At 49.3% G+C, this 16,999-nt stretch overlaps 1 protein-coding gene across 1 annotated transcript in view; it reads left to right on the top strand.

Annotated features, from left to right (window-relative positions):
- SPSB4 (splA/ryanodine receptor domain and SOCS box containing 4) overlaps nt 1-16,784 on the top strand; it is a 74,232-nt gene extending 57,448 nt beyond the window's left edge. The window contains exon 2 of the mRNA XM_052646933.1: nt 16,657-16,784. Coding sequence (XP_052502893.1) covers nt 16,657-16,784 — 128 coding nt within the window. The remainder of the gene's footprint in view (nt 1-16,656) is intronic.
- Nucleotides 16,785-16,999: the final 215 nt, after the last annotated feature.

Below are 16,999 nucleotides of genomic sequence, written 5' to 3'. Positions count from 1 at the left end.
ATGGAGAACTGGAGAGGAAGAGGGAGTGGGTGTGTCTGGTGAGATCTGCCCAGTCTGGACTCTCAAAATCCACGCTGAGACGGCAGAGAGAAAACGGGTTTTTGTGAAGCTCGGGTTCGCTTGTTTGTTTTTACATATAGTTGTGGATATTATGGCCATGGACGGACAGTGAGCAAATTCCTGGGTCCACTGGAGTTTGTGCGTCTGTGGTTGGATCAGACCTTCTGGCAGGCCATGGGGGATGAGCTGCCCCCGAGTGGCAGGTCCCAACTTCCCATCACCGTGGTAGATGAGCTTCACTCGGCAGTAGAGGTAACGTTGCCAGTCTAGGGCTGTGTCTGGGCCTAGAAATATTTTGTGTGGCCATACTAAATTATAGTAACTCAGAAATGTCACATAAAAACTTTGAATTCTTGGCTTTTTCGGAAAGGGCAGGGAATCTGGTAACAGGGGCCCACAATCCTGCTGGGAGCTGAGGTCCGAGCGGAGCAGTGGCCCCTGGTGTGTGTGTCTCCGGTGTCTGTGGGTGCCACCACTCTCCCCCTGCCCACCGCTTCCATCTGCTGCACGCTGGCCACTTAGGGTACCTGCCTGGCCATGAGGCATTGGAGTTTGCAGCCTCTGGTTTAAAACACAGAAGTGCTCATGATACTAGAAGTGGTTTTCATTCATGCACTGGTGGTCATTAGCTTTTTAAAAAGTTGTTTAAAAACAAGAAGTCATCTGCCTTGAAACTAGAAGTAGAAATAGAGTGGTCGTTTCTAAATTTACTAGCTATTATCCCTTATCAGGGCTCTTTACATACTGAAAATATTCATTTGCAGATCTCATCATTTACCACTTCTTAGTGGACACAGTCTTCTTCCAGAGCTATCCCATAAGCACGGGATTCCTCTCCAGTCTAACTGGATCTTTCGACTGAGGGAGCGGGGAGCCAGGGTGAGAAACCTTGGCAGACTCCATCCAAGAATTCAGAGTACTCTTCAGTTTCCCGTAGCTTAAGAAAAACAAGCTTCCCCCATCCTCCTCTGGGCCTGTTTCTGAGCTCACACTGGGAAAGGTCAAATAAACACAATAAATCCATGAGATGGCCTTCATATTAAGCCCCTGGGGCTGATGCTGTTTAGCAAGAGGCTGAAGTGATGCCGTTTCCCAAGTGGAAGGAAGTTGGCCTGACCTTGGCGATTTGCTAGAAAACAGGAGTCAACTGTGCCAGTTGGCCTGAGTCGTTGGGAGGAGCGTAGTCCCAGGGCTGCGTGGGAAGGGGTGGGTGGTTCTGTGGTTGGACCTGGAACAGGGAGGCCCCCTCGTGTGGTCTGCACCTGTTTCCTTCTCCTCTCCAAGGTCTGCAGGCCAAATCCCAGACAGAACCAGGTGGACTGGGCAGCCCGTTAGTAACTGACCCCACAGGCGGAGCCCCTCACCTGGGCCACCTCACAGCTTACCTGCCAGCCAGGGCTGGACTTTGTTGGGCCAGGGGCCCGTCGCTGGTCCATGCAGGGACCTCTAGTGCACAGACAACAAGCTAGCACCATTGCCTGGAGCTGGGCCAGGGTCTGGGGCTCGGGACGGGGGAGCACTGCCACCGAGCAATGGAATCAGCAGGGCTGCATTTCCAGTGCAGACTGTCACGCCACCTCCCAGGAGAGTTTGACTACAGAACGTGCCCCGAACCACACTGCCTGAATTCCAGTCCCATTTGCACCACTTAATTGCGGCTTTCAGCCAGTTACTCTGGGCCTTGGTTTCCTCAGTCTATAAATGGGCTCTCATGATAGCAGCTGCCTCACTGGGTCATAGTGAGGAGTACGTATAGTAAGATGTAAAGTCCTTGGGACATCTCATGACATAGGAAGTGCTAGGTAGGTTCTTGCTCTGACTGTTCATAACTATGATTATTTCCAAAAGTCCAACCAAAAGGCCCACTAAGAACACCAAGATGGGCTTTGAAAACCTACCAATAATCCTGCTTCTGATGAAAAGACTGGAAGGAACGTCCCCCAAAGTAGAAGAGGCTGACGGACAGGGCTGGATCAGGGTCCCCTGGGGCTGGGTCTAACGCACTGGCTGCGCTGGCCTGCTCAGACCTCTGGTCTGAATTATCTGTGGCTGTCGACATGCAGGCATCCCACATGAGGTGTCGCGGCCTAAGCTCACCACACCAGCTGCCTCTTTTTGTTTTCCCCCACTTTGTCCTGAAGGTCTAACTGCTCTGAAAACAAATATATGACCCACATATGCCAGGCCCTATGCTGGGCACCTCTGCCCCCCTCTCATCCTCTCCCTGCTCCCCCGTGAGGCAGGGGTCGTCACCCTTCTACAAAGGAAGCGTCTGCCATGTGAGACCAGAATTAACTCCACATCTTCTCACCCCAGACCTGTGCTTCTCCTTTCTAGTGAAGTGATGTCTTCTCCGGAGCTATACTACATTCTCAGAAGGCAAGAGTGTAACTACCCATCAACTAGAATGTAACTATAATTCATCTTCTAGCCAAGCTCTCATTTGAGCCAGACCGAAGCCAACTTGTGATTTTCCTCATTAACTTTTGCCTTTTCTCCTTTTTTTGTTTTTAACAACTTCTGATAGGCTTCTTGGGTGGTGCTAGTGGTAAAGGACCCGCCTGCCAATGCAGGAGACAAAGAGATGGCGGGGGTTTGACCCCCGGCTTGAGAAGATTTCCTGGAGGAGGGCAACCCAGTCCAGTATTCTTGCCTGGAGGATCCCATGGATGGAAGAGCCTGGCGGGTTATAGTCAATAGGGTTGCAAAGAGTTGGACACAACTGAAGCAATTTAACACGCACACATGAACTTCTGATACACAGCATTGGTTGTTTACTATTAAACATAACCTGTGGTTGCAATACATTATCATCATTGATCCCGTACATAGCCTTCTTTCATTCTGCTTTGGTGATTCCTATATTTCTTTCTCTCTAATTTAATGCCACCATGAATCCATCAGCTGACTTAGGACTAGAACATTGACAACCAGGCAGCTCTGTGCATCCCTTGTCCAGCCTTGCCAACCCCCACACCCTGCCTCAAAGCCACCACTCCTGAATTTTGTATTTCCCCTTCCTTGTAAATTTTTTTAGACACATATGGCATGTGTCTAGATAATGCATTGTTTAATTTAGTTCTCAGACTTTCTCGTTTGCTCCTTCCATTCCCCTACCACACTGTGTTCATTACAATGTGAGAAGTGAAAGTGTTAGCCACTCGGTTGTGTCCGACTCTGAGACCCCATGGACTGTAGCCCACCTGGCTCCCCTCTCCGTGGAATTCTCCAGGCAAGAATACTGGAGTGGGTAGCCATTTCCTTTTCCGGGGGATCTTCCTGTCCCAGGGATTGAACCAGGGCCTCCTGCATTGCAGGCAGATTCTTTACTATCTAAACCACCAGGGAAGCCCGTTCATTACCATAATTTTAAGTAAACCTGCTCTCAGGCTGGCAACTCCTGCTCTCCGCACACTCATTCTTCTTCTTTCAAAAGAGGAATGGGGGTCCCATCCCTGAGGGCCCCAACCTTGCCCTGGATGGGATGAGTACCCTGCTCCCCACTTTAGTCTTCGCATGTTGGACGTGCTTCTTTCAGTAGGGGCAGCCGGGTGTTCCCATGGCTGCAGCAGCGGAGAAAACTTAAGGGTGCTGGGATGACCCGTGGTGCAGGGTGCACGCCAGCCAGGCCTCCTCCCGCTCCCCCAGGGCTCCTCTCCCCACATGACCAGGGGCTGTCCTAGCCCAGGGGCAGGGTGTCCAGCCATCCTGCGGCTCCCTGGGACAGGCTCCAAACTGAAAACAGTCAGATTTTATGGGAAATTTTTCGCCTGAGTCAGGAGCATCCCTCCAGCTCCAGACCAAGGAGCCAGTGCAGAGTGTTGCTAATTCTGTCTGCCCACAGGAACCTTGCTGGAGGCTTCTTGAGCTGGGTGGTAGGAAAAGGCTACTTTTAAATTCGTTCCTTGCACCAGAAGAGCTGGGCCATAGTTTACTTTGTAGAGATGAAGGCTCGTTGCAGCTGCCTCCCTTGCCGTAGACACCAGCCCCCCTATTCTCATGGGCCCAACACCCAACGATGTCCAAAGCAGAGCCATGGGGCTGGGCACAAGGACAAGAGCCAGTCCTTGCCTGTGGGATCTCACAGTCCTCAGGGGAGAAGACGACATCACCACGACATCAAGTGATGCCCAGAATGTCACGTGGGGTGGGTCCATCCCCAAATGCTCCCAGTCACCCAGATGGGCACTTGACTAAGACCCCTAGGGTACAGCCATTTCCAGTGAGAAATGGATACCGACTTTTTTAAATTTAACAGACTAGATTTCTCCAACAATTGATTGTTGTTCCCTCAAAGTATCTGCTGGAAAAGCTGTGAACTTTCCCCCATGTTACACAAGAGAGATTCTTTGAACACATCTTAGAGGTATGCCTTCAGAGGCAACAGACATCTTTCTTGCCCATCAGTGGAGCTAACTCTTATTCACCTAAGAGAGCTAAACTTCTGTTAATTGCCGCCTCCTCCAGGAAGCCATCCTGGACACTCCCATGCTGGTTTAGGCAGCCCCTCTTACTGGCTCCCACTACAATTCCTTCTCTTAAGCATAGACCCCACTGGTCTCCCTGTCCTGTCTGTCATCCCGTGAATCTCTGTGTGTCTGGCTACGTACTCAAGACCTGCAAATCACGTCTATGCATAGAAGTCTGATGAATACGTGCATGAGTGATGAGCATCAGTTGGACAAGATTTTATCCTCAGAGTCCACGAACATGACATTAGAATGCGGGTATCCCTCCAAACCCTTCTTGAGAAGGCTTTCATTAAAACAGTGACGTTTTTTGTGCCTTGGCTTCTCCATCTGCAGGATGGACCAGTGAAGTTATCTTCCGTGGTTCAAGTTTGCTGCTGAAGCAGACTGGCCTTGGCCTTGTACTAGGGTGGAGGCTGAACTTGGAATCCTATCCAGTACAGCTTCCCACACCCCAGCCAGGCTCTCAGAAGCTGGACAGGAGATGGGAGCATCTTCCTTCTCCCCACTCTCTCCCAACCCCAGCACATAGAGGCTTCTCCAGGCTGCTGCTTGGAGGTTGAGACACCTCAACAGGGGCCAAGGCCATGAAGCCCCAGGAGGGAAGTCCCCAGCACCCTCCTGGAGCTATTAATTCGTCCTCACAGCTGAGGGAGTGCAGCACCTAACACCTCCTGGCTTTACCAAGACCAGACTTGGCTACAGAATAAGCGGAACAGCACCTCCAGCCCTACTGAGATCTTGGCCAGCAGGGCAGAGAGTATCAGTGGAGGAAAAATCCGTAGACAGAGGATTCAGGTCAGCAGATCCCTTGTTCTTTTGACAATTCTGTGGCTAAAATGAGCCTCATCTGGTACAGCCTCTGAGCTGCCAGCCTTGCCCTCCAAATAATAGCAGGTTGTAACCAGCTAGCCTCGGACTTCCCTGGTAGCTCAGCTGGTAAAGAATCCATCTGTAATGCAGGAGACCCCCATTCTAATCTTGGGTTGGGAAGATCCTTTGGAGGAGGGATAGGCTACCCACTCCAGTATTCTTGGGCTTCCCTGGTGGCTCAGATGGTAAAGAATCCGCCTGCAATGCAGGAGACTTGGGTTCAATCCCGGGATTAGGAAGATCCCCTGGAGGAGGGCGTGACAACCCACTCCAGCATTCTTGCCTGGAGAATCCCCATGGACAGAGGAGCCTTGTGGGCTGCATGCATTGGCTCTGAAGAGTTGGAGGTGACTACAGATGCACCAGCCAGCCTCAGCATCACCTCCCCCAGGAAGCCTACCTGGCCTGTGCCAATGGCTTGGGAGCCACGACCCTGGGTTTCCAAGCCTCCCCTGACATGTATCTCACAGGTCTCCTTGGCCTTGCCATTCACTTTTTCTTGTGCATTGAAGCCTAATTTGATTGGGCTCAGTCAGAGTCCTTTCACTGCCAAGATGAAATGCGACTTCTGTTCCGCCAAGCGTCAGCTGGTGGAAAGGACCCCCAGCCTTCTTGCCAATCCACTTGCCGCCCTGGTAGAAGCCGAGGCCCCGAGGAGGACGGGAAGGCCGCTCTGCCAGATGGTGGCCGAGGCCAGCCAGAGCCCAGGGCTGCCAGCTGCTCGGTCACTTCCTAGTCAGCTGTGAGGTGGAACGGGACACACATGACCTGAATGGCAGAGTCTTTTTGTCCCCAGCTCGTTGTCCAGCCCCCAGCCCTGCACTTCCACTCCCCAGCCACCCTATACTGCCTGCCTCCCTGCCCCCATATTCTTCGTCCCCGGGAATAATGAATTGTTCAGCTGGGTGAGGAGGGAGGCGAGGAAAAGCAGTGCTGATGGGCTGAGCAACAGAGAGCAAAGTAATGGTCACGGAGAGAAGGGGAGAGGCCGTGGCTGATCAGTGGTCACTGGGTTCCTGGAAGAGGCATTGAGGGGCGATGCGGAGGTCTATGGTGTGGCCCAGGATGTGGGTTGGAGGAGTGTGGCCCTGAGGATGAGGCAGTCCAGAACCAGGAGGCTGAGTGATTGAGAGTGTTGTGCCCATGGAGGAATCCATCTTCAGGGAGTGGCAGGTATTGGTGGAGAGGGGACCAGGGAGGCCAGGCCAGAGCCCCGACAAATGAGGCACTAGAGGTCAGCAGATGACAGCATTGAAGATCAGGAGAGGATGGAGCCAAATGGTGTGAGCCACGGAGGAGCTGGGACTTCTCACAGCAGACGGAGGCTGTAGAGCTTGGTGTGTGGCTGCCGAAGCAAGGGGTCCTGTTCACCTCCTGCCCTGAGTCACCAACAGCCCCCAGGGAAGGCTGAAGGGTCTGGGGTGTCCTGGGAGAGGATGCTGGGTTCAGTTAGGGTGGAGCAGCACTTCCAGAGGGCACAGTGGAAGGTCTGAGGCTGGGGGAGCCGAGGTCTGGGGTCAGAGGTCAGGATGCTTGGAGCACTACGCGGGGCAGCACTTTAGAGACACGATAGCTACTGGATGGAGGCTCTTCCAAGCGTCACACTCTAATGGGTCTTCATATCACTTATTCTACCTTCCTTTCCTTCTGTGTTCCATTTACTCTCCCCATTTCCTGGAAGCTTGTGCCATTATGTTTCTTGAATTCCTTTTTCATTTTGCTGGAGTATCTCCTGAAGTAACTTTCAGGCTGGGTGGGCAGAGACTCTTCTTTTAGAGCCGTGGAACACATCTGAAAATGCAGCTGCTATTCACTCCATGGCAGTGTAGTTCCCACCTGCTTAGGAGCACCATGGAGTCTTCAGGTGAGAATACTTTGCTGCTGAGTCCTGGGTCAGGGAGCTGGTGGGTGGGCCAGCCCCTCGGGCACTTCCACCTGCTAGGCGTGTCTGTGCCCGTGATGCTTGTTGGCACTGAGTTCCTCTGAAGATGCTGCTTTTGTCCTGGCTGTAGTCACAACCTTTTTTTGTTGGAGAAACAGTGAAGCTTGCTAAGAGAAAACTCCAGATTCCATCAGCTTTCTAGATGGAAGCCGAGGTCTCTGTTGGCTGTGAGAGGGCCAGTTGGTAGAGGGGTGCTGTATTTTGGAAGTGAGCTGGTAATGACACATTCCTCCATTTGTATACTTAGCTAAGTGGATTGACATCTGACAGATTCAGTCCTAGAGGGTGGGGGAACCACCTCATCAGGGAGGAGGTGACACTTAATTTGAGTCCTGAAAGAGGACCTACAGGTGTCTGGCAGGCAGTACAGGGAAGGGTGTTCTAGCTGAAGGAACAGCATGAAGGGAGGCCTAGAGGCATGCAGGCAATGCTGTGAGTCCTTAGACACCAAACCCATAGTCTGTGGAAAGTGATTAGTACAGTGTCTGACATGCAGAGTGTGGGTGTGCTTGCCCACATGTGTGTCTTCTGAAAACAAAGTGTGTACTCAAGTTCAGATTTCAGAGCTGTCACTGAAAGCTTCCCCCATCTGCTGACCATCGTCTAAACTGTTTCAAAAGACTTTCATATCTTTACCTTTAAAACTTTCATCTTTTTTTTTTTTTTCAAAATATGATTGCAGGAATGGGGGTAGGGGGATACTTGGTGTCTTGGCATCTCCCCACCATCAGCAGAGGAGGCTTCTAGGGGCCCAGATAAAGAGCTTAAGGCACCAGCTGCGTAGATCTCCACTGTTTCCTTCACATAGACCATCAAAACCAGATGAGCTAATGCACTCGTTTTATTGACAAGAAAACAGAGCTCCTAGGAAGTTTGTAGGTCATGCAGAGGGTCAGTGGTGGAGAATTATTGAAAATTCAGCTCACTGGAGAATTTTGGAAATGATTGCCTTGTGATATTTTTAGCACAGAACCAGACATCCAGCCCTGGCTCCAGTAAGTCTTCATCAAGAGTAGAGCGTTGTTGTCAACTAGGATGACATACTGGGGCATTTTTAGGACCATAATAAGTAAATTATTTACTGTTTTTAAAGGTTCCTCTTGGGCTGATGGCATAAGACGTACTGTAGAGAGGACGCCTTTGCAGCAAGAGGCATGTTATGTCATACCATCGTCACAGCTTAGACAGAGGCGTTGCTACGCCCATTGTACAGATGAGAAAAATGTGACTCTGTGAGGATGAGCCAGCTCTCTGGACCACTGGTGGTGAGAGCAGGAGCTGGGATTCCAAGCCAGCCACTTCCACCTACTTTGTCTGTTGAGGCCAAAAGGTGGGAAGGTACCTCGCTTATGTTGTGTCCACACCCTCCCACCAGGGAGACAAGGCATTCCTAACTCAGCCAGTGATTAATTTTTTAACATAAACTTGTTTTTGAAGTATAACGTATAGGATGAAAGTATACTAGTTTCAGGTGATTAAGCCTGATGGTTTTTACAAACTAAACGCACTAGTATTGCCAGAACTCACAATCAAGGAGCAGAACAATATCCGCTCCTCCCTAGTCACTGCTCCCCACCATGTCCGATTTCATGCCCAATGTCACCACTGCCCGATTTCATCATCCTGCTATTGAGCTCTGTACAGATAAGGTTTCACCATATGTACTTCTTTCACTTCGAATTATAAAGAGTGGTTCATCCTTTTTTTTTTTTTAATGTAAGTGTGGTTCCTTTGGGCTTCCCAGGTGGCGCTAGTGGTAAAGAACCCACCTGCCAATGCAGGAGACCTAAGAGACCTGGGTTCGATCTCCGGATTGGGAAGATCCCCTGGAGAAGGGAATGGCAATGACTCCAGTATTCTTGCCTTGAGAATCCCATGGACACAGCAGGGACACATGGCGGGCTACAGTTCAAAGGGTTACAAAGAGTCAGACACAACTGAAAGCGATTTAGCATGCACACACGTGGTTCCTTCATTCTCATGGTTGATTAGTATTCTACTATAAGAAGACACTGTGGGCTTCCCAGGTAGCTCAGTTGGTAAAGAATCCACTCGCAATGCAGAAGACCTGGGTTCAATCCCTGGGTTGGGAAGACCCCCTGGAGAAGGGCATGGCAACCCACTCCAGTATCCTTGCCTGGAGAATCCCATGGACACAGGAGCCTGGCAGGCTACAGTCCCTGGAGTCACAAAGAATTGAACACGACTGACCAACTAAGCACACACAGCATGAGAAGAGACTCCTAATCACCCATGAGAATGAAGGGACTTAGCGACGAAACACCACACACACCACACCACAGGAAGAGACACCGCTTGTACGTGCACTCCACCATGGGTGGAGAGTAGAATTCTTGAAGCACCCAAGCACACGCATTTCGGTGAGCCTGTATATACCAGGGGAGGCTGTGGGCCATAGGTGCAATCTCAGTAGACACTCCCAGTTTTCCACAATGGTTGTGCCCGTTTACACACCCTCCTGAAGCCATATGCGTGCTCCAGTTGCTCCGCATCCTCACCAGCATTTACCACTACCTTATTTTCACTTCAGCCATTATTGTTGGCATATAGTAGGGTCACATCATGGTGTTGATTTGAACTTCTCTGATACTTCTTGAAATTGAGCACTTTTTCATGTATTTATTGGTTATTCGGAAATTCAGTTTTGTAAACAATGATTCCTTTTAAAATTCATTTTTGTCAGAAAATATTTCTGAGTGGCTCCCACGCTGAAAGATGCTGTATTTCTCTTCCCACCTGGGTGATCGTTTCTAAGCCTTGACATCTGGCAGTTCTGAGAATGGCTTCAAAGCCAGAGGGAGCAAGAAAGAGGCGTTGGGGGATGGCCCAAGCCACGCTGGACATCCTCAGAGCTCTGGAGGCTCCACAGCCACGGCAGGAACTTTCTCTGTGGGCTTTGGGGTTGCTGTGAAGTCATCAGTTAAAGTTCCCTTACAAATTAGGAAAGATGGTTTATATTTCACATTGAGGGCTAAAGGCATACTCTGAACTCCAGCCCCTCTCACTTCCCTTGCTTCCTTTGGAGTTTGGGCTCTGGGTTGATTTCAGTGACTATGGAGGAATGGGGGGAAAACAGAGCTCTTTCCCTCTCTTCAGCTCCTAAGTGGGCAGGGAACACACAGAATTGAGTTTGCTGAGCAGGCTTATTAGCATTCTGGACATTGAAGACCTAGAATGTGCCTGGAGCTTTAAAAGCTCTTACAAAAGCTCTTAAATCCTGGCAGTGATTGTCAGACCTTAACAGCTCCAAATTTTCCTGTTGCAAAATGCAAACCCATCTCCCGCCACTCAAAGAAAGAATTGCTGTCCTCCCAGCAGTGCTTAGTCGCTCAGTTGTGTCCAACTCTGTGACCCCATGGACAGTAGCCCGCCAGGCTCCCCTGCCCATGAGGACTCTTCAGGCAAGAATACCGGAGTGGGTTGCCCTGCCCGCCTCCAGGGGATCTTCCCAATCCAGGGATTGAGCCCTGGTCTCCCACATTGCAGGCAGATTCTTTACCATCTGAGCCACCAGGGAAGCCTGGCCTCCCAGCAGACCCCATCTCATTAACAGCCCTGCCCAAGCTCATCCTCACAAAGGGTGACCTGGATGGAGAAGAGATAGTCAGAGGTGCCAAATGTCTGACGCCTACCATGTGCTGTTACTGTGCCAAGCGCATTATACTTTCTAACTCATTAAGCCCTCATCACAAGCCTCTTGCCCTGTTCTCAGGGGGTTTACAGGAGTATAGGGAGCAAAGTCCGAAACCTTGCCAGCTGAGAGCAGTTTATTTCAATAGCTTGAAACAGCTACAGAAGACACACCCCAAAGTGGCAAGTCAGTTCATTCATTTAATTGACAATATCTGGGCCATCCCCCTGTTGACAGGCCCAGGCTGGGGTTGGGCGCCCTAAGACAGATGTGACAGGCTGATGTCTTTTAAATTCACCATCTCCTTGTAATTGTAATTTAACAGTGAATAAGGAGATAAAAGGGACAGGACAACTAAGTGCAACGAATGATTCTTGGCTGGGCTGTTTTGCTAGAAAGGACATTTTGAAACTGTGGGTGATCCTTGAATGGGATTAATCCATGGCAGTAGTGCCACAGAATCTGGTTTAATGGCTGCACTGTGGTACATACAGGAGAATGACCCCATTGCCCATTTGTTAGGAAATGCACACTAAAGTAATTAGGGGTGACTGGGCATCAGGTTGGCAACTTACTCAAATGGGTCAGGAAAAACGTTCTTCGTACCCATACTCACAAACGTTCTGGAAGTTCATTGTTTTTAGAATAAATGTTTTTATTTTAAAACTTTTAAATAATGTGATGTATTTATTTATGGCTATGCTGAATTCTTGTCGCTCTGAGGGCTTTTCTCTGGCTGTGTCTGGCAGGGGCTACTCTCTAGCTGCCGTGTGCCGGCTTCTCGTGGTGGCGGCTTCTCTTGTGGAACACGGGCTCTAAGCGCTTCGTCTCTGTGGTTGCAACACACGGGCTGGGTTGTTCCAGCTCCTGGGCTCTGGAGCACAGGCTCAGTAGTTGTGGTGCACGAGCTTAGTTGCTCCACGGCGGGTGGGATCTTCCTGGATTAGGGATTGAACGCATGTCTCCTGCATTGGCAAGTGGATGCTTTACCACTGAGCCACCAGGGAAGCCCTAAAAAACATTCTTAAGGTAAAAAAAAAAAAAAAAGAAAAAGAAATAGAAAGTCCTTGCCACATTTTTCTGGGTGAAGGAAGAGAGCACTTCCATTCAGGGTGGTGCCCAGGCCTGTTCCACCAATACACCAAGAGTGGGGACCAGTTCCCCTAGCTCCCGCTATGCACCATGCCCAGGGTGAGGCGCTGTGCTTTTGCCATTTCCTTTAATCTTCTCTGGGAACCTGGGGGTTGTTGCTCCATTTCACAAGTGAAGAAACAAGCGCGCCCAGTGCCAGACAGAGGCACAGACAAAGTTGGCAGAGTTGGAGCTTGAAATCAGGGACTTTGAATTCCTGGAGATCCCCCAGAGGGCATATGCCAGAAGAGGGGGGTCTGATGGCCCTGCAGAACGTGAGAAGGGGAATATGGCTGGCAGGGTCCACGTTGAATTGGGCAGGTATGAGAGCAGAAAAGGCATCTTGGTGGCAGGGCAGCCCCTTTCAGTTCATTTCAGTTCAGTCGCTCAGATGTGTTGACCCTGCGACCCCATGGACTGCAGCATGTCAGGCCTCCCTGTCCATCACCAACTCCCAGAGCCAACTCAAATGTATGTCCATTGAGTCTGTGATGCCATCCAACCATCTTATCCTCTGTCGTCCCCTTCTCCTCCTGTCTTCAATCTTTCCCAGCATCAGGGTCTTTTCAAATGAGTCAGCTCTTCGCATCAGGTGGCCAAAGTACTGGAGTTTCAGCTTCGGCATCAGTCCTTCCAATGAATATTCAGGACTGATCTCCCTTAGGATGGACTTGTTGGATCTCCTTGCAGTCCAAGCAACTCTCAAGAGTCTTCTCCAATACCACAGTTCAAAAGCATCAATTCTTCAGTGCTCAGCTTTCTTCACAGTCCAACTCTCACATCCATACATGACCACTGGAAAATCCATAGCTTTGACTAGACAGACCATTGTTGGCAAAGTAATGTCTGCCTTTTAATATGCTGTCTAGGTAGGTCATAACTTTTCTTCCAAGGAGCAAGCATGAAAATAAAAGATTTTCATGGCTGCAGTCACTATCAACAGTGATTTTGGAGCCCCCCAAAATTAAGTCTCCCACTGTTTCCACTGTTTCCCCATCTATTTCCCATGAAGTGATAGGACCAGATGCCGTGATCCTAGTTTTCTGAATGTTGAGTTTTGAGCCAACTTTTTCACTTTCCTCTCTCACTTTCATCAAGAGGCTCTTTAGTTCTTCTTCACTTTCTGCCATAAGGGTGGTATCATCCGCATATCTGAGGTTATTGATATTTCTCCCAGCAATCTTGATTCCAGCTTGTGTTTCTTCCAGCCCAGCATTTCTCATGATGTACTCTGCATATAAGTTAAATAAGCAAGGTGACAATATATAGCCTTGATGTACTCCTTTCCCTATTTTGAAGCAACGTGTTGTTCCATGTCCAGTTCTAACTGTTGCTTCCTGACCTGCATACAGATTTCTCAAGAGGCAGGTCAGGTGGTCTGGTATGCTCATCTCTTTCAGAATTTTCCACAGTTTATTGTGATCCACACAGTCAAAGGCTTTGGCATAGTCAATAAAGCAGAAATAGATGTTTTTCTGGAACTCTCTTGCTTTTTCCATGATCCAGCGGATGTTGGCAATTTGATCTGGTTCCTCTCTGCCTTTTCTAAAACCAGCTTGAACATCAGGAAGTTCACAGTTCACATATTGCTGATGCCTGGCTTAGAGAATTTTGAGCATTACTTTACTAGCATGTGAGATGAGTGCAATTGTGTGGTGTTTGAGCATTCTTTGGCATTGCCTTTCTTAGGGTTTGGAATGAAAACTGACCTTTTCCAGTCCTGTGGCCACTGCTGAGTTTTCCAAATGTGCTGGCATATTGAGTGCAGCACTTTCACAGCATCATCCTTTAGGATTTGAAATAGCTCAACTGGAATTCCATCACCTCCACTGGCTTTGTTCATAGTGATGCTTCCTAAGGCCCTAAGGCAGCCCCTTAGGTGGGTGCAGACGCCATGGTGGGAGAAATGGGCATCGGTGACCTGAAAAGTGGTCAGAGCCAGAGTAAGAGTCTTTGGACTGGGTAAGCCTAGGAGGCAAGAGACCCTCTCCTTCTTCATACTTTCAGTGACCTTTCAGTACTGCATGGTGTTTAAAGGAAGCAGCGTGAAGCTCCACATACAAGCTTTTGTGCTGTGCTTGTCCAGACAAGCCTCTTTCCCTCTGAGCCTCCTTTTTTAGTCTCCATTTTTCTGAAGTAGATGGCATCAACCCTAAATGAAATAAACCTAACATAGCAAAGGGACAGAATAGAAGCTCAATAAATGTGGCTAAGAGATAAGACAATTTTCAGTTTCTAGCTGCCTGAGTCCAACTCCCAGATTTGCCATTTACCAGCTGTGTGTCTTTGGACAAGTAATTTACCTGCTCTGTATTTCTATTTCTTCCTCCTTAAAATGGGGATGATAATAGCTCCTACCCAGTTCCCACGTGAGTGGGTACAGTCGTGTCTGACTCTTTATGACCCCATGGACTGTCTGCTCCTCCATCCATGGGATTCTCCAGGCGAGAGTACTGGAGTGGATTGCCATTCCCTTCTCCAGGGTATCTTCGCAACCTAGAGATCGAACCCAGGTCTCCTGCATTGCAGGCAGATTCTTTATTCTCTGAGCCACCAGGGAAGTCTAAAGAGCACATGAGTTAGGAAAGATAAAGAGCTTAGCACAGCACCTGGCCACATGACACACCTTCAGTAAACAGTAGCTACAACTGTATTTCATCTTTCGTGTTGCCTGGTAAGTAAGTAGCAATTTCTCATTAAATAAGGACTTAAGGTTTGTTGTCCCTAACGTCCAGTGGCACAGGCAGCAAGCACTGGTTCTATAGGAACTAAAAGGAGATCATGGGAAGGTCAAGAGGTCAAAGATGGGACAATTCAGGTGGAGAGGCAGGGAAAGGGGTCCTCAGAGGCCTAACTTTGGGGACAGTGCAAAGCTTAGATGGGAACCAGGTGGGGAAAGAGGGAAGAGAGCTGGGGGTATGGGGTGTTGTTAGGAGATAAGGACATCTCGAGGGGACCCAAGCATGCTGACCATGTAACCACAGAACTCTGGGTGAGTGATCTGCTTTCTAGGCCTGGGAAAGAAGGGATGTCTGGGCCTCCCTGGTCAGCCCAAAGAATTTGTATGAGGATTGAAAGAGGATACAGAGGTGAGAGCATTTAAAACCACCAATACTCCACCCCGATATGCCACCAGGCAGCCTTGCCCCACATGAAGGACGGCTAGGTATGCTGGTGTGTGTGGCTCCCAATGCAGCAGTCAAGTCTGGCTTTGATTTTAAAGGTTCTTCTCATTAACTCTGCAACTCCAATAAATGAAAATTCCTATAAAATGCACTCTCAACACTCCCCCATTCTTTCCATTCCCTTGTGATATTATTCCTATCACAGTTCTTGTGTTAGTGCTTACCACTTACAGTTTTATTGTATCTTAGCATGTTATAGAATGCTTTTTAAACATCACATGTTCTATTGACCAAAAAAAAGTGCTAAGATGCAGCCGCAGGCCTCTAGCATGTTCCTGTGGGCTTGGGAAAACTAGGGCTGCACAAGCCACATGAGGCAGCAAATGACAGCATCCTCTTCATTCCTGACCCAGCTGAGTAGCACCATTCCCCTCTCTCCAGACCTCCCAGCCTGTCCTCTCTTATACCTCTATGCTTTTACCTGGTCTCTCTGCCTAGAACACGTCTCAACTCACATCACATAAAACTCCTATTCACCCTTCAAAACCCCATTTCCGGTATCCTCCCTTTAAAGCTTTTCAATGGCCTGGCTTCTGTCCTTGTGCATGTAACAATTACTGCATATGTTACACTCTACTACAGTTATTCATGTATTTAAACCTCCAGATGTCAAGCCTTCCTCCACTTTCAGGGCTGTCTTTGGCCTTGGCTTAGAGCTCTTTGTCCTGGACTCTCAGTATCCCCAAAGTCCGATCAGAGGGCCTGGAAGAGAATAAGAGCTTCATAAGTATGTCTGCAATAAACCTAGTTAAAGCTTGGTCCTATGTCCAGAGGTTCCATGGTAGATGACTTTCAGTTCATCATTTTTTTTCCAGAAATAGACATTAGAAGAAAATGTATTTTTCCACTGACTATCAAAGGAGATTATGAGGAGAAGTTTGAGGGTTTAAAGACATTCCATAGCCCCTGCCCCACCTGTTTCTTAGAGGATACACCCTAGGCCAGCTGCTCTCACTTTTATCATGACCTGCAATGAGGAGTACTTTTTGCATTGACGCAGGATGAACACCTACATTGGAAAGAGAGCTTTCATGGAACAGTATTCACCCCTTACTATGGGCATGCCTCTCTGTTTTGTTCTTTTCTTTCCCTTTCTGTTCTTTATCGTTGGTCACCACCCAATGAATTGATTCCGTAAGTCTTTAGGCTGTTGCACCCACAGTTTGAAAAACACTGCTCTGAGCCTTAAGTTTCCCCTAATATGACCAGAGAAAGCTTCTCAGAGGAGCTCAGGGCCCCGAAGGGCAGCTCCGGGGCAGGCATCCGGGACTGTGCATGGGGTGGATGGGAGAGATGTGACGACAGGCTCTCACAAGACTCTAACCCTCCTTCCTCTTCTTGCAGCCGAGCCCCTGCCGCTGATGGACCTGTGCCGGAGATGCATCCGCCTGGCTCTGGGCCGCCAGCGCCTGCAGGACATCAGCTCCCTGCCTCTGCCTCAGTCTCTCAAGAACTATCTGCAGTACCAGTGAGCCAGGGGCAGTGGGGACACCCACAGCCTGGGCCTGTCCCTTGTTGGTCACACAGTACATCAGGAAGGAGTCTCCCTCCCCACCCTGGTTCGCTGGGACATTCAGTTCTTTGAAAGGCCAAGGCATCTTCCCTAGTTTGGAAACACAATGTCTGTTGCCAAAAGGATTTGCTGCCTTGGAAGCCACCCTCCCAAGTCAGACACCTCTTTGGAAGC

The sequence above is a fragment of the Budorcas taxicolor genome, chromosome 1, assembly GCF_023091745.1.
Source record: "Budorcas taxicolor isolate Tak-1 chromosome 1, Takin1.1, whole genome shotgun sequence".
In the NCBI taxonomy this organism is placed as follows: domain Eukaryota; kingdom Metazoa; phylum Chordata; class Mammalia; order Artiodactyla; family Bovidae; genus Budorcas; species Budorcas taxicolor.
The sequence above is the reverse complement of the archived record's forward strand: the minus strand, read 5'-3'. Positions and strand labels throughout refer to the sequence as shown.